Source organism: Lissotriton vulgaris, chromosome 1_1, assembly GCF_964263255.1.
Source record: "Lissotriton vulgaris chromosome 1_1, aLisVul1.2, whole genome shotgun sequence".
NCBI classification, from domain to species: domain Eukaryota; kingdom Metazoa; phylum Chordata; class Amphibia; order Caudata; family Salamandridae; genus Lissotriton; species Lissotriton vulgaris.
In genome coordinates this window covers 1246974460-1247000063 of record NC_141685.1, presented here as the reverse complement: position 1 = coordinate 1247000063, position 25604 = coordinate 1246974460, and the positions used below count along the sequence as shown (strand labels likewise).

At 44.3% G+C, this 25604-nt stretch overlaps 1 protein-coding gene across 1 annotated transcript in view; it reads right to left on the bottom strand.

Moving 5' to 3' along the window:
- The window catches only part of CDC73 (cell division cycle 73), a 754132-nt gene that overhangs the window by 404070 nt on the left and 324458 nt on the right, over window positions 1-25604 (bottom strand). The window contains exon 10 of the mRNA XM_086964560.1: window positions 24127-24191. Within this exon, the coding sequence (XP_086820686.1) occupies window positions 24127-24191 (65 nt within the window). The remainder of the gene's footprint in view (window positions 1-24126; window positions 24192-25604) is intronic.

Sequence of the window (25604 nt, the reverse complement as noted above, 5' to 3'; positions counted from 1 at the left end):
CACGGGGGTAAGGAAGAGGACAGTATAGTAACCAGGGCTTAAAATACAGCACTATCTAGACTGTCCCAAAAACCATGCCATACATTATCAGCGGGAGCGCCAAACGGATGGTTACCATCAAAAGTCATGTCCACCAAGGTGGATTAAACAGCTTCCGAAAAACCAGAGGTGCGTAGCCAGGAACGATGGCGAACTGCCACGGACAGCCATGTCCAGCCGACACAATCCATTTGTCCATACCACTTCGAATCAGCAATTTAGCTACCTGTCAACCGTCCTGGAGTAAATGGATATGGGCGGCCCGGGCCTCGTCCAGGAGCGAGGGAAGAAGGCACGAGACCAAATACTACAACACGTGAGAAAAACGGCTCAGAACACAAGCGCTATTAAGTTAGCACAAAGCAGAACTGCTAGCAGAAAAGATATACCATCCAAGAGTATCGAAACTCCTCGACTCCATGTCTGGAGGGACGTCCAGATGGGTGTCCTGTTCAGCAGGGACTGTAGCAGCCGGAAACACGAAGCTGTGCGAAGTAGACGGCCGAAGAAAGAAGATCGGCTCTCAAGAGGCAGGATGGGGTCTATGAGCTATAAACCAGCCCCCCGGGGCCTATGAAATGGCCTTAGCCAAAGAGCAGAGCAAAATATTAAATCAAGCCTCACTGAAGGGAAGCACAGGCTCAGCCCCCATCTGGCCCCGATGAAGCACCCCAATTAAGAGATCAATGGCCAGCTCCATAGAAGGGAGCTGCAGCTCCAGAACCACTACAACCCTCCTCAGAAGCTCAGCGAAAGCAGAGCTAGTCTCAGACGGTAGCACAGGAGGAGAAAACAAGCTTGAGGCGGGGGAAGACTTAAGGCCACTAGCTTCACCAAGTTCGGACACCCAATGAAACTCTGGTGGAAGCTGAGCAGCGTCGCTCACATCAAAGACTCAACCAAAACATTAGCCTCCCGAAGTGAAAACAGCTGGGGGCTCCTCCGAAGGAGGAAGATCGCTCGGGGTGACCCTGCTCTGCCGATGCCACTCCAGACGTCGATCTGGCAACACCTTGATATCAGAGAGGAGAGATACAGTATCGGGGCTCAGCACAGTCTACTTCGGAGCCGACTGAACCAACACAGGCTTTGTAGGTGGGAACCACAAGGGGCTGTGCACTGAAGCAGAGACTAATCGGATCATGGATCCACAGGACCTCACTGACGCCAGGGGAGATCCTGCTGGCGTGAATTCAGTCAAAACTCCTCTGGCCTTCGTGGGGCAGAGACGCGCACCAGAGGGAGGCAGAAACCAAATATAGCAAGAAGGGAGCATTAATATTCTCTGAACTGATCCAGAATACCGGAAGGCCCGGGGTAGACTCATGCTCCAGCTCCTCAACCCGAGGACGTTGAGGGGAATAAGAGCCATCACACGTACACGGGGAAGGCTGCAACTGACTGCTTACAGCATGACCTACCAGTCGACATCAAGGACGAACGACACTTGCGGGAAGAATGGCTTGAGCGATCCTTAGTACAAGACAACCTCGACTGATTGTGCCGTCCACGACCATCTAGTTACCAGGATAGCCATGCAGCCCTCCTGCAGCGCCGAAGCTAAAGACAGGAGCCACACTTTTCGGAATCATGGATAAAACCCAGACACCACATTAAAATACTACAAGTGTCCAGGACTGACATTTGTCATCTACATGACCCTGTGGACACCAGAAAAAAAGCACACTTGTCAACAAAACGTCGAGAGGGGCCAAAAATTACAAAGGAACTGCTCTACAGATCCGCATGGAAGTGCAGTAAGGAAGAAACTGATGTCAGCGTTGTCAAGGGAGGGCTTATGTGGACTCTGCCAAAGTCACATCCGGAGGACGATGTCACTATAGAGTCGCCCGACACCATCTACCGATACGCAGAGGTACTGCCGTAGAAACATTTACAGATCCAGTCTGGCACATGGGGATAATTCAAAGGTAAGGAATCTGTGGCTAGACTTTTCTATCAGCTAAGGAGGCACAACGCAAAATAGTCGGCAACGCCCAACCTTTAAATGGAAGAATAATGCACATCATGTGAATCGCGAAAGATTCATGCTGCAAAACTAGCCTTCTAGCTGCTCTCCCCTTTTTTTATTTTTAAAAAAATATTATTTGTGACAGAACGAGAATAAATCACTATTTACTCAAGCACTCAATAACAGGCAGGTGCAGTGTAATTTAAACACTGCATAGCAGCAATTTAAAATGACAAATAAATCCACATCTAAGAAGGCAGACAAACTTCAGGCAAACTACTCTACGTAGATATTAAAGAACAGTACTGTGCAGGCAGACTTATAATGAATGAGGTGAATACTATAACATTAAAGTAACACTTACCTATGTGGGATGCTTACCACTGAGGTGTGGTTACCATTTTATGGGAGGCAGAGCTTAGCAGTGAGATGGGTAAATACGTGTTAAATATGGGGCACAGATTAGGGCTTTTGATCAGCAGGCAGCTCTATAGGTCACTTCACAGTTTCCTTTTGATCAAAGGCCAGAAAGTTGGGTGCCAGGCAGGACTGTCAATTCTCTGAATTTTGAATAAGTTTATGGTCCTTAGCAGGCTTAAGATGGAAGAAGAGTGATGGTCAGGAGATTTGGGATAGAATTTGTTAAATCATACCTTGTATGAATGTCATTTTGAGATATCATGAAATGGTCATAGTATACATTTATCTGGGAACTGTAGTGGTGGACTAAATTAAGACTCCTTTAGTGGCCAGCAGTATGTGGCAGATCTCATCAGTTATTTCTTTCCAATTATGATGAGGATGATGGATAGTTTGTTGCTATGTCTGGCTAAGCTCTCATACAATGGTATCATTTTACAAACCTACAGACACACAAATAAGAGGCACAGAAGTACAATTTCAAATGAAGCCTGTCTGGGTTTACGTAATATTACTACATTATATAGAAAGCAACATAGATATAGGGCTCCCCTATACTTCACCCTAGTAGTTCAATATCGAATTTATTTTATCATAAACAACTGAAGACTGTGGCTTTCCAGGACCATTTAGAACAGCCTCGTAAAAGCTAGCCATCCCTTTAAACGCATTTAAGTGATACACTCAGGAAGCAGTGGTCGGTGGAGTCTGCTGGATCTGGAGGCAGGCTATTTTATATCAAAATTCAACTACAATGATTACTGTGAATAGTGTTTGACTGTCATTACAGGCACTAGTGATGTCACAAGCAGAGTAATACAATTAGAGACTGGCTTTTCAAGAGCGACCCCGGCTTCTGTGAATTATAATAGACGGTAACTTGAGTCGTTCAATATTATTTAACAGGACAGTCTCTATGCTACCGATCATATCACATTTTCTTCCTGGTCTCCAGGTATGTTCTTGTTCTCGCTGCCATCCCCTCCCCTGGAGCGATTATGATCACAGGGGGGTCGGAGGGGGGGGGGTTAAAAAGACACAAAGGATTATTGTGTACATATATTTTAATGGGGGGGCCTTGGTCAAGGTTTGCTGCTAAAAATATTTGGGTATTTGTTTGGGCCTCTTCCACCCTCCCTCCGCCCAGTGGCCGAATGGCCAATTGGTAGACCGATCTGCCCACCCCCCCCCCTCCCCCAGGTGGGAGGAAAACCAGAAATGATATTGTACATGTATGCTAGGGACATGTTTTGGCCAAGGACACTAGCACTAGGGTCAGATCAGCCAATTTTGGGGACCTGTTTTTGCTGATATCCCTCCTGCCCCACCCTCTACCTCAAGGCCAATCTTTAGGCCGATCTGCCCCCAGGGAGACCGACAACTACCAAACAGCAGGGAGTAGTCCCTTAGCGCAATTTCTTGCCTTTGTTTGTGCCCAACTAGGGGCACACTTCATAGTGTTTTAGAATGTGAACCGTTTCATTTCTTGTCAGCATTAATGTGTCATTTCTCCTTTTCATTGTAGGGCAAAGCTTTTGATTTGGTAGATCTTAAGTGTGTTCAATTGCATTAGTTTTGTAAGGAAACTTCTTTGTAATGTTTACTTCAAATGAGAAGTATTGCCTTACTTGAATTTTGTTTTAATGGTTGTAATTGCAGCAAATTTAGAATATGATTTTATTTTTAATTCATTTTATGATTTGTGCAAGATCTGTCTTATTATATCTTGTGTGCACTTTTTTTTGTTTTTCCTTTCTAGTGGGTATCTTTGGTGCTTGCTGTGTCTGTGTAGAGTAGGTGCAGTTGATCCTCAGTCTACCTGTCTGTGGCAAGGGAGATGTACCTTTTTAGAGTAAGTTCAATGTGTGGATTGTTTTTTTCCAGATCATATGTCAATGGATTTATTTACTTTATTACACTGAGTTTGTTGAGTTCCAATTCGACAGCTTTGTTTATTTGTGTTAGCTTAATAATTCAGCATCATGGCTGCCCACAAGCGGACCATCAAACTGGCTGTAGGTTTGCTTTTTGAATGTGCCTCTCAACATGGCTCCGACACTGAGACTGCATCCAAGACAGAGGACAAAGTTGAAGATTCTGGCAGTGAAGTTTCTGTTTGTGAGGACTCATCTGTTGATGAATCCACTATTAGTACTGATGAAGTGTCTCTTTTAGAGGAAGACAGTGATATGCCGGTAGTGCAGCAAGACAAAGCTGCACTGCAGCTCTGGGCTGCAAGGCTTCCCATTGATTGGAAGTGCTGCACCCTGCGTTGCCCCAAACATGGTGCAGCCTGTTTTGCTTGCCTTTAGTGATGTTTCAGGGTATAGAGTCAATATAGAGAACTTTTTGCCTACCAATTTCTCCTGTTTACTGATGTGGTTTTGGATTATAGTGTTGAGCAGGCTACTTTGAATGCTGAACTGTTTTTGAGTGACAACTGTGCCACACTTAAGACCCACTCCACAGCTACCCACAAGACTCCCACAAATCTCAATGAGATTAAGCATTTCCGAGGGTTAACTTTGCGGCTGGAGTTGGTGAAAAAGTCATCACTGCCTTTATATTAGTCTACTATTCCCTTGATGGCAACTACAATATGTGCAGCAACTTTGAGTGGAGATACGAGTAGCTCTTTACCTCATGGTCTTGCATGCCGCTCCTAAGGGCAGCTCCTCCGCTAAGGCAGAGGAGCATCGCCCCACTGCTTTAAAACAGTGCAATAGAAAAGTTGAAATAAAAATGATAAATGAATAATAGTTATTTTATTTTTACAATTGCAGTTGCACTGCAGTGCAGACCCGTTGATAGGGCGCCTTCATGATGGGTACACTGTAGTGCTCGTACATTCTGTTGGATTGATGGTGTAATTTTGTTTATTTTATTGGTAATTTTGTTTGTAATTTAGTAACCTGGTTATTTGCATTTTGCCAAGTGGAGCTTGTCTACCTTCCGCTTCTTCCTGTAGTTTCCCCCTCCCGCCGGTTCCTGCTCCCGGCCAGGCCCTCCCCCACCTCTCAGACTACCTATGGAGGATACTGCGCCGCCAGGTGAAGCGCAAGCCCATCTGCGCCTGTCTGTGTCTGTACCACTCCCAGCGCCAGGAGCCCTGGTTCTTTCACCATCTACTGCTACTCCAGAACTAAGCTTACCGCCTTGAACGCCAGACCCCGCAAAAAGGACTGCTGCCACAACTCTCCTAGCTCCACAGCTCGTACCTTCACCTGCCGCTACTGCGGTTTCACCTGCAGCACTAACTCACCAGCACACCTCACTTCCGCCTCTCCTCCGGCAAGGACTACTCCCAGACAACTCCACTGTCTCCTGTTCAACGCCCAATCCCTCTGCAAGCAGGCGACCAAGATATGGGACACCATCCCCACCCTCACCCCAAACAATGTCTTCCCCACAGAGACTTGGCTCAATGCAGTCTTTGTACCAGACATTGCCTCAGCCATGCTCTGCGGATACAAGAACGTCCACCGCGACCGCACCAACCAACTCGGAGACAGCATCGCCCTCATCCACAAGGAATTTATGCACAACACCACCACAACGAACGACTACACAACGATCTGGGAATACCTCAACTTCAATCTCAGTGTAGAAGGCCAAACTACCAAAGGCACTCACCTACAGACCCCCCCACGACCATTCCCCAATTTCTGTGGCACTAATCCAAGAACTCATCCCCCCTGCCCAGAACTCATCCCCACTTCCCCAAACCACCACCTCCCCAAAACCACTGACACAAACACTACATCTTACCCAGTGATGTCAATTTCAACCGCGATGACCCCGGCAACACCAACACCACCAACCTTTTAGACAGCATAAACAGCCTTGGCCTAACTCAGATAGTCACCGACCCAATGCACATTGCAGGACACATGCAAGATCCCATTTTCACAGCCAGCAACACCGTCAAATCTAGTCACACCACCAAGCTCACCTGGCTAGACCACACCATCGTCCATTTCACCTGCACAACGGCACCCAGCCACACCACAAGAGCCCTCAACAACTCTCATTGCAGCTGGAACAGAGTATCCAAGAGCCAGTGGACAGAAGCAGCACCCACCCACCCATGGAAACCACCTTGGACATTATACACACTATCAAAAACTTCACTATCTAGATCTCAGACCACGCAGACAAAATCCCCCCCCAGCAAAACCTCCAAACCAAACAGAAGCTCCAAACAAGCCAGCGAGTACACCCCGGAACTAAGAACCTTGAAACGCAACTGCAAACAACTGGAAAAAATGGCGCACCACTAAGGAGCCCATCGACGGAACCGCCTTCAAGAACTCACTCAGTCAGTACAAATCCTGAAAAAAACACCAGAAGGAATGCCACAGTCAACCGTATCCAAGTTCCAACCACAAGCATCATCAAGGAGTTTTCCAACACCTCAGCAACTGAAAACAGCACCTCTCCTTCGCAGGACCTATATGACTCTTTGGTAATGTACGGACGTTCCTACAGTGGCCTGATAATTCAATTCCGCAATTCTGTCTATAAATTTCCAAAACAGGTGACACAAAACAGAAAATATACCAAAATTATTCAAAACATATAAAAGTTTATTTTTTTCTCTTTTTTACTTTTAGTTCTAGTTCATATAGATCCTGTTATCAATCAGAATCCATGATAAAGACACTGTTCAATTCATATCAAAAATACAGGACAAGTACAGATAAGTCATAAATATCTACAACAACAATGAGCAATACAAAATTATTAAATAATACCCCTTGGTAACAACTATATCTCTCACCATACTCTCGTGCTAACAATCATACCACACTCAACCTACAAACTAAGATGGAGAAAGGAACTGAATTAGTGATTAGCAAGATGACAATGCTAAACACGTGGGCCAAGATGTAACTTTGGGCTCCCGCTGCAGGTCAATATATATATGACTCTTTCCCACTACTTGCACGACAAGATAACCACCATCTACAGAAACTTCGCACCCCAGCATGCCACCGCTGACATCCTCCGCCTTTTAGATCCCACAGACACCCCCATCAATAGGATCACCAGATGGATCCAGCTCACCACTCAAACCACTGCCATCATGTGCTCCGACAACTCACAATCCCCCATTGGCCCTTGTCCATACCACATGTTCAACCTAGGAAAAGCGCCATGCCAGCTCACTGACATCCTCACACTTCCATCACTACAGCAACCTATCCGGATGACTGGAAACACGCCAAAATCAAACACCTACTCAGGAAACCTGCCGACCCCAACAAGCTAAAAAATTACAGACTGATCTCCCTGCTCCCCATCCAGTCAAAGTAATTGAGAAAGCCATCAACCAACAACTCACAGTGTAGCTAGAGAACAACTATCTCCTGACGCAACCCAATCCGGATTCTGTCCAACCACAGCACAGAAACTGCTCTGACACCGCCACAGACTATATCAGAACCCTCCTGGACTAAGGAGACTCTGCTGTCCTGATCCTCCTCGACCTCTCAACAGCATTCAATACTGAATCACACCACACCCTTCTCAAGAGGCTCCACCAGATCGGCATCGGAGACAAAGTCCTCAAATGGATCGAAAGTGATTGATCTTTCTTATTTTTACCCCAGGCAAATTGCTAGCCCAACTAGAGGTAGCTTAAGTACCCCTGTTTTCAGTCAAAACTGGGCCGGGGTTACGGGGATTACAAGGGAGAACCAATTGTGGGCACTAGGGCCGTGCTGACTGGAACTCGGGAGTAGAGCTGAACCAGTAGGAAAGCCACCCACCCAAGCAAATCCTGAAAGTGGGATAGTAGCCCCTATAGACATCCCCCAAGATCCCTGCTCCCCCCAGATACCCTCGAGGAGGACCAAAGATACGGGCACTCTGGCGCCCAGCGACACTCCAGCTGTGACGGACCTAGCTATTAAGGTTTTCAGCTGGAATGTCGCAGGGATTGCAAGAAAATTGGCTCTACCGGACTTCGCTGCTTGTGTAGATGAGCACTCCTTGTGCCTCTTCCAAGAGACATGGAGCTTGGCGCCAGTTCATAGGGTGGGATTTTCCTCCTATTCCTCCCCTGCGCAAGTCTCGGAAACAGGGAGGGGACGCCCTTCGGGTGGCCTCCTCATTTGGGTCGCAGCCTCTTTAGACTGCAGAGTAGTGGAGACTCCCACAGATTGCCCGGACATACAAAATATCACCCTAATAGATCAAAGGGGAAGAATTGTCCTAAATGTCTATAATGTTTATGCCCGGGGAACCAAGGGCGGGAGGAAGTCTCCTGTAACATCTCTCCTCGAGTCCTTGTTAAATAACACCCCATATAAGAAGCGTACTTTGGTTGCGGGCGACTTGAACTGTATGTTCGAGCCCTTGGGCTCGGACGTCTCCCTCGACCAGGACGAGGAGGACACCAAGTTGGGGATCCCGGTACTGGAAATCCCACCGATCAGAAGGTGGACAGAAGTGGCGCTCCAGATATATTCCCTAACCCTCGAATTTAACTTAAGGGCAGCTAACGGGAGGACACCTTCGGATAGGGGGGGTGCACACACGTTCAATAGACCAGGACATACCTCTAGGTTAGATTATTTCCTAATAGATGTAAACCTATGGTCTTATGTAAGGGACATGCAGGTGGTCCCCACGACCGAAAGTGACCACAACTTTCTCTCTTTAAGTATGGACCAGTGGTGGCGCCCTTCAAGGAAGGACAACACTAACCCGGTAGCCGCACGCCCGGATGAGTCTGAAGTCTCCCCTTGTGGTAGACGTATAAAATGGGCGAAATTGGTACTCTCCGAGGCAAAGGTAGGGGAAATTCAAACCCTCTTAAATCATGCGGTAACAACCCTGGGAACATCTCTAGAAGGGGTGGGTAGTGCCAGTGGACTATTTGTCTCCTTGGTAGAAGCCTTAACCAACGTGTTTACCTCACACCCTAACAAGTCGGGTAACAAGGAATTTAAAAAAACAGTTGCTGGTTGGTATACCCAAACATGTAGGGTTCTTAAGGCAAAGTTAGTTGAGGCAGTTAAGCACAAATCCCGAAGTGTGATACAGGAAGCAAGGAAGGCCTATAATAAGTCCCTCCAAGTTGCTAGGAGGGAGTGGGAAGACAAATTCTGGGAAGACCTGCTCCAGGTTAGTAAAAGTAGGGACTCAAGAGCCTTTTGGAACCTCATAGGCACACGGAATAAACCCGACGCATCTATGAGACCCTGCAATATCCCGCCTCAAAACTGGGTAAAACATTTCGGGACCTTATATCTCCCCCCAGATGGGGTACTGAATGTTGGAATGGTCCCTACGCTAGTAACTGAACCTCACGCCTATGATCTCTTCACTCCCGCAGAGATTGAAGGGGTTATAGGGTGGGTAGCGCCCCGCAAGGCGGCGGGCCCAGACAGCCTTCCGGGGGACCTTATGAGGGCATACCCTGCGGAATGGGGAAGGGTCATTGCCGCTCTCCTAAACGATATCATGAGAGGAGGGGCAGTGCCAGAATCCTGGAAAGGGGCGGCGGTGGTCCCGATCTACAAAAAAGGGTGTAGGGAAACCCCGGGGAACTACCGCCCCATAAGTCTGATAGACTCCTCCCAAAAGATAGCTGGTAAAGCTATCCTTGGTAGGATTCTCCACTGGGTGGAGGAGAATAAAATCCTATCAGACTTTCAGGCAGGTTTTCGGGCGGGAATGGGGACAATAGAGCAGGTGTTTAGGTTGTCACTACTGGGGTGGAAGGTGGTGGAACTGGGCAAGGGTAGTCTTTATTTGGCCTTTATAGACCTGAAGACTGCCTTTGACCTAGTCCCCCGGGAAGAGCTTTGGAGGGTGCTTTATGAGTTGGGACTTCCCCCCTACATCTTGTCCCTCCTCATTAGCCTACATGCCCATACCTTTGCACAGGTCCGATGGGGTAAGAACGGAGAGCTCACTGAAAAGATACCTGTGTCCAGGGGCGTAAGACAGGGTTGCGTCTTGGCGCCCACCCTATTTTCACTATATGTGAATGGGGTGGTAAAACATCTACAACAAGAACCAGCTGACGCCCCCTGTCTTGGAGGAGTCCGTATTCCCACCTTGCTTTTAGCGGACGACACGCTTCTGATCTCGAAGACCCCCCAAGGCCTACAGAAATTGCTAACGCGTTTCCAGGACTTTTGTGCTGCTAAAGGTTTAATAATAAATGTGGACAAAACAAAATACCTAGTCCTAAACCCTCCTAGGAAACAGGGCCGCCCACCTACCCTAAACTCGATTCCCCTAGAGAAAGTGGCCGAATTCGATTACCTCGGCATTCGGATCACGGACAGGATGTCTTGGGCAAATCACATCGATAAAATGGTCCTCAATCATAGGAGAGTAGGAGGAGCGCTCATGAGGGAGTTCCGGGCCTCACCCAGGAGATCACTTTCCCCAGTAATCGACATCTACAAGGCCAAAGTAGTGACATCAGCCTTGTATGGGGCAGAACTGTGGGGCCACTGCCGTTTGGATGCCCTAGCGACAGCAGAGAGTAAGCTGCTAAAATCCTTTATCTCTATTCCACTGAGCACACCATCTGTACCAGTGTTGTTGGACACAGGCTGTAAAAACATCAAACACCAAGCCCAGCTTCGCCCGCTCCTACTATGGACACGAATCTGGAGGGGTGAAGAGCTAAAACCCTATGCAGACGGCCTGGGGGAAATAATGAGTCTGGGGGGTTGGGCTAAGATAAGGTGGTTAAGAAAAACTAAAAAGCTTCTGGAAAAGATCGGACTAGGGGACTGTTGGTCATCACGCTCAGCCCCTCCAAAAGAAGTGGTTAAGGCGCTTTTCTGGAAATGGACTGCGGAGCGCCTAATTACAAGCTCGAATCACTGCAAGTCCACCGTCACCTTCTTACAAATTAAAGATATTGTGGCCTTTGAACCTTACCTAGATCTGATTACTCTCCCCTTTGACCGAGCCCTTTACTTTAAATTTAGAGTTGGATCCCTCCCGCTGGGTGCTGTGGTATCAAAATGGACATCAGCGGCCCTTACTTCCCCCAATTGTGCATGTTGACCCAGTAGGGTTGAGTCCATCGCGCATGTTCTATTTGAATGCCCGGATTATGCAAGGCCTAGGAGTTTTTGGTTGAAACCCCTTTGTCGTAATATGGGTACACGTATCCACCTAGAAGCCTTGCGTATTCTAACCACGGACACTTCCCCCTCTATTGTGTGTGGAACAGCAAAATTTTTAAAACAGTTCTGGCTTATTCGCTGTAAGAGATTGTCAGTAGCGGTTTAATTCCCTTTTTAGCTAAATTATTCACGGGCATTTCATGTCCTTTTATCTTTCTTAAGAGTTCTTATACTGACTTCTTATAGCTATGTTATTTTTGTATACTGTGTATGAATTTATTGTAAATGTGCTTATAAGATATCTCTGCATATCGAATAAAAGCTTATGACTGACTGACAAAGCCATCAACCAACAACTCACAGTGTAGCTAGAGAACAACTATCTCCTGACGCAACCCAATCCGGATTCTGTCCAACCACAGCACAGAAACTGCTCTGACACCGCCACAGACTATATCAGAACCCTCCTGGACTAAGGAGACTCTGCTGCCCTGATCCTCCTCGACCTCTCAACAGCATTCAATACTGAATCACACCACACCCTTCTCAAGAGGCTCCACCAGATCGGCATCGGAGACAAAGTCCTCAAATGGATCGCATCCTTCCTGTCCTGTAGATCTCAGAGTCCTCCTATTCTATGAACATTTATATAGAGCATAGGTACCTGTAGGCATTCCAGCACTGAAAGTGCAGGAGAAAGAATAAAAGAGGTAAACTATAGACCCTACTGTTTTCAGTTTTTTTCGAAATCAGAGTTCATTCTCTTCTGGTTGAAGGGCAAGTCATTCCACATCCTAGCCACATTTTATGAGAACGCACGCCTTTAATATTTAGCTTTTCTTATACGAGGGATCTTGGCCAAATATTCCTTTAAAGATCGCAATGTTCTCCCAGGGGTGCAAGGAGAAATCAATGACAGATCGAAAGGACCTCTGTCTCGAAACGACCAATGTGCAAAGCAAAGGTACTAAAATGTTATCCTCTCGGAGACAGGAAGCCAATGAAGGTGGTATAAAGATTGTCGGTGGATTGAGGTCTAGGGATGTTATGCAGCAAGAGAGCGGCGGCGTTTTGCACCACATGCAGCTTCTTTATGGTCGTTTTAAGTGCTCGAAGATGAAGCAAATTGCCATAGTCCAGATGAGAAAGGATACAGGATTGGGCACCTAATCTTTCTGCAATCACCAGAAGGGAAGAATCTTCCGCAACATCCTTTACATGCCATAGCACTTGGCCGCAAGTTTAAAAGCTTGGCATTCACAGCGGATGGACTCATACAGCCACATCCTGAGGCTTTTTATTGACAATTTTGGGGTCGTAAGAGAGCCCAGGCTGCATGGCCAACCCAGGGTCAGAGAAGACACCTGGCTGTTACCCAGATACATGAGCTCTGTTTTGTCTCCTTTCAATTTGAGACAAGATCTCTTCATCCACTCCTCCCTCTTTTGACATCAAAGCCCAAGGACATCTGCGACGTCCCCTAAAGATCATCCCTTAGGCCCACCCACTTTAGCATCTACCTGACCCGCTTTGCCATCATCGTCAGAAACCACAACTGAACATCTCCTACACAGACAACACCCAGCTCATTCTCTCGCTTTCCAAAGACCCCTGCCACTGTGAAGGCCATCCTTCATCTTTGCATGACCAGTGTCATCAACTGGATGTAAGACAACTGCCTCAGACTAAACACAGACAATACAGAAGCTACGTTGTTAAAGAATACCGCCTCATCGCGGGATGACTCCTGGTGGCCTGCCAACCTAGGACTCCCATTCTGTCCCCATGGACAAAGCCCAAAACTTCAATTTCATCCTGGACAACAAACTCTCCATTGAGAACCAGATTAACGCAGCCTCCTCTGCCTGCTTCCTCACCCTACACATGCTCCATAAGGCTCTTAATCTCCACTAGACAAACCATCACTCAATCCCTTGTCAACAGCCCCCTAGACTATGACAGAGCACGGTACGCCAGACTCACAGCATACCTCTTAAGAGACTTCAAATCATACAGAACTCAGCAGCCAGACTCAGCCTGACCCTCAGACAGACGCACATCATCCCCACCTGATGAAACTCCACTGGCTCCCTGTACACAAAAGATGCCAATTCAAGCTGTTGATACACGCCTACAAACCCCTGCACAACCAAGGACCAGCATACCTCAACCACTGCCTACCTTCTCCTACATTGCCACAAAATCCTGAAACAGCCTCCACCTCCACCTCAGGACATCGCCCTTCCTCCAAGAATTCAGAAGGGGACAGAAGACATGGCTCTTCGACTGATCCCTATGCAGCCGATTCCAGTGTCTGGATACCTCCACAGGTGATACTTGTGCTCCACAAATCCCGATTGATTTCGGTATTTGTTTCTGCAGCAAATGCTGCATTTTGTGGATAATGTTACATGATTGCCAGGAGATCACCCCAATGGTTACTGTATCTAAGTTTCAGCCTGTCTTTGACCATTTAGTAGATTGTTTAAGGATCTATCTTCCAGGAAAAGATACATATGTGGTCGTGGGTCTTGTTCAAGGGGCATTTGGTTTTCAGACACTACATTCCCAGCAACAAAATCAAGTTAAGGTGAAAGTGCCACTGGATATCCATATAATTTCAGGGTGTACACTGGTAGGGATTCTTCAGTTGACACCCCTGGTTGTACTTCCACTTTTGGAGTCAGTGAGAAAATTGTGTGGGAACTTGCCATATGACATTTTCAGAGGGATTGCCTTTTATGTCCGCACAATTTCTACACAGGTGTGCAATTATTTAAATAATTTTTCAGAGTGGGCACTGTGGCACAATCTGCGCTTACCATCAAGGTTACTCTAATACGCTTGATTGTAAAAACAACTTGAAAGGGGACAGAGCAGTGTTCTGAGTAGCAATTAACTCCTTGCTGTGATATTTTCAGACAAAAGAGATGTCCAAATGCAGTGGCGGCTGGTGACATTTGAAATTGGTGGGGTGTAAAATTGGCGGTGGAGAAAACATACAGGAACAAACACCACACAGTACCATACAACGAATAGAAACCAACCCCACATCAAAACTAATGCAGCACGCTATGTGAAAGTGAACTCCGCATGTTCATAAAGTGATCATATATTTTAGAAAATGTTCTTTTCGTGAAACCATCATGCAGTGTTAGAGGCTTAGCTTATGAGTAGCTTCAAATAGAATGAAAACTGGTATTACAGCAAATTTTGCCTGCAGCGGGCACCAATGCATTGTATATTCCATACCTTGCAAATACATATACAGGGTAAATTTACGCGGTGAAAACTGCCCAGTTTTGAAAATGTGGGACACTTTTTTTCAGCTGAATCACGCTAATGAGGGCCACTTTCATTTTAATGCCCAGATCCAGATGCATTTGCTGTGCTGGTCCGACCCTGGCTGTACAACGTATTCCGAGTGAATTTATCAATGAATAACACATGACTCAACCCCCAGTGGCTCCAATTGCCCTGTTGGTCCAGTGTCACTCCGAACTGAGGGAGTTCTTGCCGGATCGGAGGTGCACTCACCACATGGGAAGGAAGTCGGAACGGGAAACCAAGAATCAGGCGTGAGCGCTCTCACTGCACAGGAAATAGGGATGGATTCAGCACTTTTTCAGACCTTAGTATCTTTGCACCATGTAACAAAAGCATGTGTTAGATTGATTTGGCGTTAATGGGGAAGTGTGAAGTGTCTGACGAATTCAGCACAGGACATGGGGTCCATCAAGTGTGCATGCTTGCCTCCTCGCTATTTATTTTATATATCAACGATCTCAGCTTAGAGCTCATCAAGTGCACCCCTGATGTTATGTACCAAAGGTAAACAGCGTCACCTTCCATGTACTTGATTTAATAACTAATTTTGCCAAATCTTTCACAATGTCATGCGGCCCGAAGTGCACACGGCTCTTTCCTATTACAGTAAGTTTAAACACGCTACAGAGCACTAGCACTTTCTCTTACCGGGGGTCACTTTTAGCTCTACTGGCTGGGACCCCCAAACCACGCAGAATAGTCCAAAACTGTCGAGAGCTGTTGGTACACTCCTTAATTTACCATCTCCACCCCGTTGGAGGGTGCTTGTACCCCGTTACAAATATATTCCATTCAGTGTACATCCTACACCTATTGCAACCTATGGGTCTGGCATTTGAGACCCAGAGCGGCAGATACTCCACAGGGAAGAAAAACGTTTTTGTGGGAGAATTCTTGCAGTGCCCGTAGCGACCTCTCACTTTGTTTGCCAGTCGGTCCATACACCCCCAGACTAGAGAGCTTCTTCTTCACCCCTCTGAAACCCGCCTCCGACTAGTCCTCCGTAACAAAATCCCCCCTCACTCCGAAGCCGGCAGACAGGCAACATTTAAATACTTATTTACATGCGATAATAATACATAATAAAATATTATATAAAACTTACCTTGGCTTCCCGCGCTGACTCCTGAGTCCCAAGACTGCAGACTCCACACTCCCGCCATCCTGGATTTTGAATGAGTCCGACGTGGTCTGGGCTCTCGTCAACAGGAAGGCTGCAGGCAGCCTCTCTCCCCTCCATCGCAGCCAGCGCTGATTGGTTCGGCTGGCTGCCCCAACCGCGTCATTTCTCTCAGTCTGTATGCTGCAGAGAACGGAGAGTGGGAGGTGGCAGGGGGGAGCGGCTTGCCCACTGTTGCTAATACTGTCTGTTTGGACAGCCTCTCAGGCTGTCCAAACAGTCAGTATTAACAACAGTGAGCAAGCCACTCCCCCCAAGCCACTCCCCCCTGCCCTGAGGCTCGAGTAACTCTCTAAACCAGGAAGTTCTGCTTTCTCGCCGTGCGAGAAGGCAGAAACAAATGGTAGTTATATAAATAACTACCATTTGTTAGTTTCTGCCTTCTCGCACAGCGAGAAAGCAGGGGGGGCGGCGCCAAAGCCCCCATGGAAGAACCGCCACTGTCCAAATGCTAAACAACTATTCATGATGAAAGTGCTGCACGTGTCTCTGGTACGGTTGCAGAAGTGAGCTAACCAGCATGCATTCTAGACCACAACAAGCACATGAGAGGTGGATAGAGTAGATGAAAGGTTGGAGTCATACAAAGTCCTATATATGGTACAATAAGTTAAGTTAATTTGTTTCATTTGGCATCCTTCAATGGTTACGTTATTATTCAGAGATCTCTCTCCAGAATCTAAAATGACTTTTGTATAGTTGCAGCAGTCTGTAATAGGCAATCTTGTTGCAGATAAACAAGCAATTGTTCCTAGACTTTGAGTGGTGGAGGATGTGGCTGGATTGAAAAATTGCCACTTTCCTGAATACAGTTCTCCAACACCCAAAAAGTATTTCCTAGTCAGAGTTGTAGTCTGTGTCAGAAGAGGAGTATGAAAGGAGAGTGGTATTTACTGCCCGGAATCGTCCTAATCATGGCCTATAAGTGGCCACATGTTGTAAATTGTGCAATACATAACTCAAGTATTGGGAGCAACCATGACAGTAAAATGGAGCTGACTGTTGTATTGCTGCCCATTTTCTGTTTAGATGGCTGTTTGGCAGTAGTTTAATGTGCTTAATTACACTTGTTGTGTATGCAGTCATAGTTGGCATTTCATATTCTACCAATTGGTTGGTTCTTTAACAAACCATTGCTCTAGCTAGTTGGATGCTTTATTTTTTTCTGTCGCTGCTTTTTTGCGCAAACTGTTAATTGTGGAAGTGTTTTAAAAATGAGTGGTGAGGAGCTTCATGATGATGTTAGATTAGCTTTTCGCCGGCGGTGTGTGTGGCTGGTGGTTGTGTGACTGGCGGCTGTTTTACTGGCGTTTGGCTGTTAGTGGGTGTCTAGTAAGCAGCCACAACTCACTACACACAGTTAACAAAATGCCACTCCACACATTTCGGCAGCTACCAGGTGGTGTGATTGCAGAGTCTGAACTAGAGTCTGGTTACAGTATGTGTGGCTGGCTGGCGGTGTGTATGAGCTGGCGGTTGGCTGACAGCATTTAGTGCTTTGATGCTGATCCCAACACACACACTCAGGCAGCCAAATGCCAGTACACACACGACACCAGATGTCAGGAGATGTGATTGCTGCGTCAGGTCTGTGAGCATGTGAAAGTGATTGGCCCTTGAATGGCGCGGTTGGTTGATGTTAGAGTTGCAATATTCCAAGCCTGGCGATGTCAATGGTTTTGTGTGCGTGATGCATGAAAGGTGTGTGAATGGCCTTTAAAGCGGTTGGTGCCTTGACATGGCTTTACAGCTCACAAGCCCTAAGTCACTAGCTTAGTATTAAATAATTATTTTATTAACCGTGATTTCCACGTTTTACTTTTCATGAGATCTTTAATAAAATTAGCATTTTTTACTTTTTACTCAATCTCGTGTCAAATCCAACCAGTACACATGTGAGTGTGCGAGAGATTGGTGCAGTGATATTGGACTTTTCGGACTTTCTCGGTCACTGTGCAAACTGGGAAAATCTAACCACTCCACAATACTTCATAAGCTGAACACAAGCGGGACTCAAGGGTGGTGCTTCTTGCGTGGAACCTACAAGGTTTTCTTACAAAGAAGCCCTTTCAATTCTCAAACATAGGCTAAAACACCCTTTTCTTCATATTTCTGCGACTCAAAGTATTGGAAGCTGCGGGGAGTTGCAAACTTCCTGCCACTAAGAGTTCCCACGTGTCCTGATAAAAATGGTACTTTACGAGAGTGGGTAGGCCTAGCACACGCAAAAGGGCTGGCTCCAAGAAACAATGTGGCAACATCAACAAAAGGGGTAGCTGCAGTCTTTGGGCCAAGGATCAGCTGCCACCCAGGGAAACCTACCAAACCGAGGCATTTCCTAAAACTAGACACCCATGAGTGCAATGGGTTTACCCACAATGCCCTGCAAACCTCAGAATCTGCCTAAAATCTCACTAGTTTTCCAAGCATTTCTGCGATTTATTCATTTAGAATTTGAAGAAATCCAAAAAATACCTTCCACTCAGCATCACCATAATTCTCTGGATAAAAATGCTGCCCCATGTGTGAGTGGCTGGGCATAGTGCCCGTGACAGAAATGGATCACACTAAGGTCAATGGGAGTCCTTGCAAAGGGACACTCATTGACCTTGGTGAGATCCGTTTCTGTTCTGGGAGCAAGGCCCAGCACACAAGTGAGGTATCATTTTAATCGGGAGACTTGGGGGAATGGTGGACGGTGGGAAATGTGCTGCTCCCTACAGATTCTAGAACTTCGCATCTCAGAAATGTGAGGAAAATATATCTTTTTAACTCAAACATTGAAGTTTGCAAGGGCTTTTGGCGAGATCCACGCACGTCACTCCACCCCGGATTCTCCTGGGTGTCCAGTTTTTACTGTACAGCTCTGCTAGTTTTCCATATGTGCTGGCTGAGCTAGGGCCCAAAATCCACAGCTAGCCTCATAACAAAAAAGATCCAGTTTTCAGTGGAAAAAATGTGACTTGTCCATGTTGCATTTTGGTGTTTTTCCTTTAGCGGCTACTAGCACCACCCACACAAGTGAGGTGCCATTTTGGGGGGGGGGGGGGGGGGGGGGGTTAGTGGTAGGAAATGTGTTGCTCCCTGCGAATGCCAGATTTTTCAATCACAGAAATGTCAGGAAATAGTGTTTTTATTTGGTTACAGTGGGAGGCCTGCATGGCTTGTTAAGAAAACCTGGTGAGAATCATGCAAGTCACCACACCCTGGACTCCCCCGGGTGTCTAGATTAAAAAAATTTCCAGGTTTGCTAGGCTTCACCGGTTGCCTGCTGAGCTACAGTCCAAAATCCAAAGCTAGCAATGCTGGCAAAAAAAAACACAAATCCGGCCTTCAGGTGAAATATGGGATTTGTCCATGTTGCATGCAGGCTCTTTACTGTTGCGCAGTTTTTCCGAATTGTCAAAACTTATTTCAACAATTAGTTTGTTTGGGAAAACCTTGAGGCATCTACATAAAGGACCCCTTGCTGAATTCGGAATTATGCCTACTTTTCAGAAATCTATAGCTCTCTAGGATCACCCATGGGTTTCCCAGCAGTTTCCACCACAAACTTGAAGTGGGTTGAAAGCACAAAAATGAGAAATAAATGAGCCACCGCCGCATGTTCCTGAAAACCCAAAAAAATGGTGACATTGGCACAACAAAACTTTTGTTAGACATTTTCAGGAAAAAATATTTTTTTGCAGGGCACTTTTTTCCTATTTTCCCCACACACAAAAAAAGACTCAAAATGTAGCTGTATTTTGCCTTGTTTCTCAGTCCCCTCGATGGGAATACACAAACCCTGGGTACCTTTAGACTCTCCAGGATGTTGTAAAAAAAAAAAAGAATAATAATAATAATAATAATAATAATAAGGATGCAAATTTGGCATGGATACCTTATGTCGAAAAAAGTTATAGATGCGTAATTGTGAACTACCACAAATAGCCAAAAACATGCTTAGCAGTCTAGGGGGGGGGGGGGGGGGGGGATGGCTCAGCAGACAAGGAGTTAAAGTAAAACATGGTCTATGCTTTTCGGTCATCATAGATCAACAGGTTTATTTCATTGCACGCAAACAACCAGCATTTTTTGCTTATCTTGAGATAAATTAGATATGAACAATTTGGTATTCACATACCTTGCTTATATCGTATTGAGTTTTATTAGAACTAAACCTGCCATGTGAAATTTAGTTAAGAGTGACTGACAAGTCATAGTAAATCAGCAGGTTTTGCCCTGGTTGGGGCACACTGAGCATAGCAACATGACCAAACTTGAGACCACAAACCATGAACATTAAAGTTATTCATAGAGTGATGAAATAAATGCGACCAAAACGACTAGCTTATTTCTAAAGAGGCAATGATATTAATCTCCTATGAACATAAAACTAAAATACTCCAATTACAGAATACGTATTTCAAATATCAAAATTCAAGAAAAAGAAGAGTATATCATAAAAGAAAGGGTGAAATGTAGACATTAACCATAAAAATCGAATACCAAAAGTCAAATTAAACAATGCGCCTTCAGTAAGCTGGGAACAGCAGAGTTGTTGAATAAAGAGTCCTTTTGTTCCACAGCCGAAGTTATGTAGTATTCAACCAACAGTAACTAGCCTTTACAGCACAAACAGCCTCCCTTGGACCATAGAACCGTTTCACACAAGCCACGCAGAGCTTCCTACCAAAGGTCAACATTATGTGCATGCACTCCCTTAGGTGAAGCCAGGACAAACTGGTACTTTAGTGCCTATTCTGCACACCACCTGAATATATTTGGTACAAGGATTCATGAGGGCCAGGAACAGAAATACAACAAACTCATTCTTTTCTCACTGCAATAAAAGCCTAAAAGTGGAAGCACAAGTTAAAGACTTCATGACTAACTGTTTAAAATGTCACAAAATGTAAACTAAAGCACATATAACTGGAATGTGTATGTCAAACATAGAAATGTAAGCATATTTTACATAACAATCTGTTCAAATTAAACACTGCATGGATTTACTCCCTTCGCAAGCCTGCTTGTAGACCCAATTTATGCTTTCTTCATATTTAATAATCACCATAGCACACTACCACCCCTAAAGGAAATGTGTTATCTTCCGACTTTCTACCATTACATTTCATTTAACTTGTTTTTATTCTTCTGAATATGTTGGGACTTCTCACCGCTATTTTATTTGCTTTCCATTTCAGTACTTCACAGCACTCCGAAACAGCTTATTCATATGTGGATACCTCACCCTCCACATCAGAGCCTCCTCCTCTCTTCTTGAATTCGGCAAGAAGCTGAAGATCTGGTTTTCAATTAACCAATCTACCAATTGTTGAGCTAGGCACACACACCTAGACATGGCCAGGATACCCTGGCGGGCGAAAGTGACCTTTACAAATTCACAACATCGCTTTAAGAGAAACATTTGTATCCCCTTTAATTAAAGCAAATCTTATTATTTTGTTTGCACATTCCTTTCATTTGCAGTAGTCTGCTTTTTTTTGTGTGATTTTATTTGAGCTTGTTTCCATGTTCTGAGAACTGTTCATCTCTTCCCCTACCGAGAGTTGATCCAGAGCTCCATGCCAAAGCACATCATCTTTAGGGATATTTTTACAGTCTGCACATTGAGTACAGCCTCCAACTAGAAGATCTGGTCCAGGTGAGGTGACATTGCCTAGTTTTATATGAATAGCTGGGGATGAGGACACCCAGAGAAAAAGAAATTACAAACCAAGGAAAAATGGCAAACACACATAGGAAAAACAAAAAAGCTATGAAGATGTATTGTGAAGCTCTAGCCATGTTACAATTGGGACTAGGGGACAAAGCCTATTCTCTAAAAAAAATGTAAAACATTATTTAGATTTGCTTCTGGACATTTGCAAATAGAAACATGTTTTAGATTCAGCCAATTGAGCTAACCTATATCTCCGAATTTTAAAAACAAGTTATTAAAGTTAAAATCATGTTCACCCAATTCTGGTCACATTGGTGGTAGCTACAGTAATAAACTAAGGTGTTCATCTTTAGCCAACAACCTTAAAACATAGACAATAACCAAGCAATTAAAAAGCTACAATATTATCTAGGATCCAATTTGTTGATGGATACCAGCTAAATTCTTCTCAGACGTCATCCAAGTTGTGAACAATTTGGTCAATTCCTTGCTACAACAGTCCCCACATCTTTCAGAAAGTCAGTAACAGGAATTCTGTCCTTGACATTTATAAGAAGGCTTTTTAAAATACAAAGCAAGTCTAAAAATTACTGTTTCTTCATTGACTTCAACTATGCTGATGGACTGGTAATGTTATTGTGATCAGTCCAGAGTCTAAAAATGTGTACACAAATTGGGTGCCACAATTGTTACTCAACCTTCTCTCTCAGGTAGCATACAAAGTTTTCTATGACACTGAACTTGCTGTCCCGAAGAAATATTTAAAAAAAAAAAATCGGGCATTTGGACAACCTCAGGTTGTCTTTAACATGCTATTATAGTTTCCCTTTTCCAGCTTCAGAGGTAGATCAGTCAAAAAGGCCAGTGACCAAAAGTTTAGAATGATCTCCCTCCAAGGTGAAGGTCACCACCTAAAATGTAGAAGAGTTAAAGCTTTGCTCATCCAACAATGAACCGTGTGTGATTAACATAGCTGTAGGCAAGGGCGCTACATTCTTTTCACCTCACTCTCTAATATATAAATATTCCTTTTAAGGTAAGGGTGAGCTTTAGAAAAAGAAAAAAAAACATAATCAAACAAACCGGTGACTTTACTAAAACTTAAAAACGTGAAAATATGAGTTATTTTGCTAACAAAAGAAACCTAAACTACTGCAGATATAAAATGGAGCAGGGCACATTTTGAGTTTTCCCACGAGTTACTGTAAACTTGGGTGACTGGAAAATCAGTGTGTCCCACTCTAGGGCGGAGGTTGATCTTAGTTGATCCGAATACTTGCTTCTTAGATCAGAAAATAAATAACAGACACCAGATGGAAAATGCTGATCTACTGTGGTGTAAATATTAGCAAAACAGATGGGCATTTAACAGCTGAAGTGTTCTTTAACTCAAATTAGTGTTGTAGCATGGTTAAAATAGTTCTGATTCCTAACAATAATAAAGTCTTATTTAATAACTAATATTGATTTCAAACTTTTAAAAAAACGGAAATGCTTTTAAACTTTAGCTGTTTCCAAAGCCCCGCTATGTGGTAGGAACAGTTGCTTCCGAGTAGATCATTAGGAAAGAGACCATAATAGGAAGGAAAATAAAACTAAAAGGAATATTTAGAAGAAATTTAGAGGAGTGAGAAAATTCAATAAGATGTAACGTTATCAAGCAAACATTCTACATGTTACACTTTTCTGATCCCAGCATTTGACTCAATGGTTGAATGAGGTCTACACTAATGACGAAAGGTTTCCAGAGTGGTATTGTGTGAATAGTTTTGATATACAATTTCAAAGTATAAAAAAGTGAGAAAGAGAAGCAGAACTGATAAGCATGTAGCTTCTGAACGGGTCGACTCTCATGTCTGCACCATTTACACTTGAAGGAATTTATTAAGATTTTTCCAGAAAGTTTACATGACAAACTCTCGTTAATGAATTATTGAAATCTAATGACCATTATAATAACCTACTCTGAGTGCACACACTTGTAAAAAAAAAGAAAATAAACACTTTCCCTAACCGATCATTTTGAACAAAAGAAGCATTAGATTTCCAAAGTGGCTTAAGTGTTAATTGTGAATATTGAACATTTATAAATGTTTGTCACACCCCACCACAAGATCAGAGGAGTATGTTGTATGTCAAAATAACACAAATACCAAATGGCAGAATGTACAGTTGTGGGAATGGGATCACACTAACTTTCAGAAGCAGGAGAGGGGCGATTTTCCCTTCAACTAAATAGTTTTTTGGGATTTGTAGGAAAACTAGGTCAGGCTTGTTTGAGAGTTTACTTAGGGCTTGAGGAGCGTTTAGGGAAATTAGAGGCATGCTTTCCTGGCACTGTCAAAGTAATGGTTAACAAATTAATCTTTTACTGAGAACGCTGGAGCACACACAATAAATAAACAAAGGCAGCACTTACCGTCACAGATTTAAGTGTCATCCCGTGATAAGTACCCATTGTATCAATCTTAAAGCCCTCCGTTTCTGTAAAAGAACAGAATTCTTTTAAGCATTGCTACTTGTCCATTGCAACACATTGATTTTTTGTCAGTTTATTCACAGCAATCACATTTTTAGCAATTGAACATCATTGTATATTGTATACTCATGTTAACTAAACTGCCAACATTCAAATCTCATGCTTAGTAAAAAAAAAAAAAAAAAAAATATTTAACAGAATATTGAACGTGGAATAATGTGGCCAAATAGAAACATTCTTACAAATACTGTGTCATTTTCTTGAACTTCTTTGTTTACACCTTCTCTCCCCTTCCAATCCTACTATGCACAATACTCAGACTGCTCTGTTCTTAACACTATTTCATCTGAACTGGGAACATTTGCAAACACCTCCATTAGTAATACAGTAAGTGCCAACAACACAGTTATGTCACAAAAGGGTATTTTACCTCACAGCACCCCATATCCATCTGCCCTCTGTACAATAACTTCATCAATTCTTTAACTATTTATCAGGACGATGGCTTTGCAGATAGGCAAGAGAGGGAAGGCTTAAAGGGTCTATCAATGGGAACAGCATAAATCAAGAATATACAGTTCAAACACCAGGCTGATCCACAAGGTTTCTCACTGAGCCCAACCCTTTTCAGTCAATATATATACACATACGCTCCTTAGCTCAGTTGAAAGTCTGAGTTCATTTCATGAACTACACTGTTGATATCCAGATGTTGATCTCAATTGACAAGACAGCGTCTAATGCCTATACAGTTTTCCAGGACTAAGTGGTCTCTGTTGCTTCTTGGTGATCACTTAATTCTTTGAAATGTCAGCTCAGCATCACTTGGAAAACCCCAATTATGTAGTTGAACCAGCATGTGGTCCGAGTGCATCAGATAAGGGGTGTGGAATGCCCATTGCCCGACCCAAAGACATGGTTTCAGGTCAAGGCAATTAAGTTTATGAGTATTTTGTGATATGGACAAGTTGGTCTAACCCTCTGCAGCACTTTAGCTGCCATTTCACAGTACATTACGGATCTGTGAAAGAGCATTGTCTGCAGTTCAGGTAAAATTTGTATTCCATATGGTCATGTTGTTCAAACTTAAATTCCTGGTTCATTAATGCAAAGTCTTAAATAACAAGGTGAGCCTCCTAAGGAAATGCCTGACCGCGGCTTCCATTACCAACCGTGGTGTCAGTATAAAAATGCTCTCAGAATGCTCTGCGACTGGATGCACATACTATCAGAAGACTGAAATAAATACTGATGATTTTTTGCTATAAAAAAAAGTGTACACAAAAAAAAGCAACTAAATGAACAAACATCGGCCCAGCCAATAGGTCTCGCCTTCAGAGGTTAAATTGATACTTGTATAATGCACTACTCACCCGCAAGGGTCTCAAGGCGTTGTACCAATACCGCTGTGGAACCCA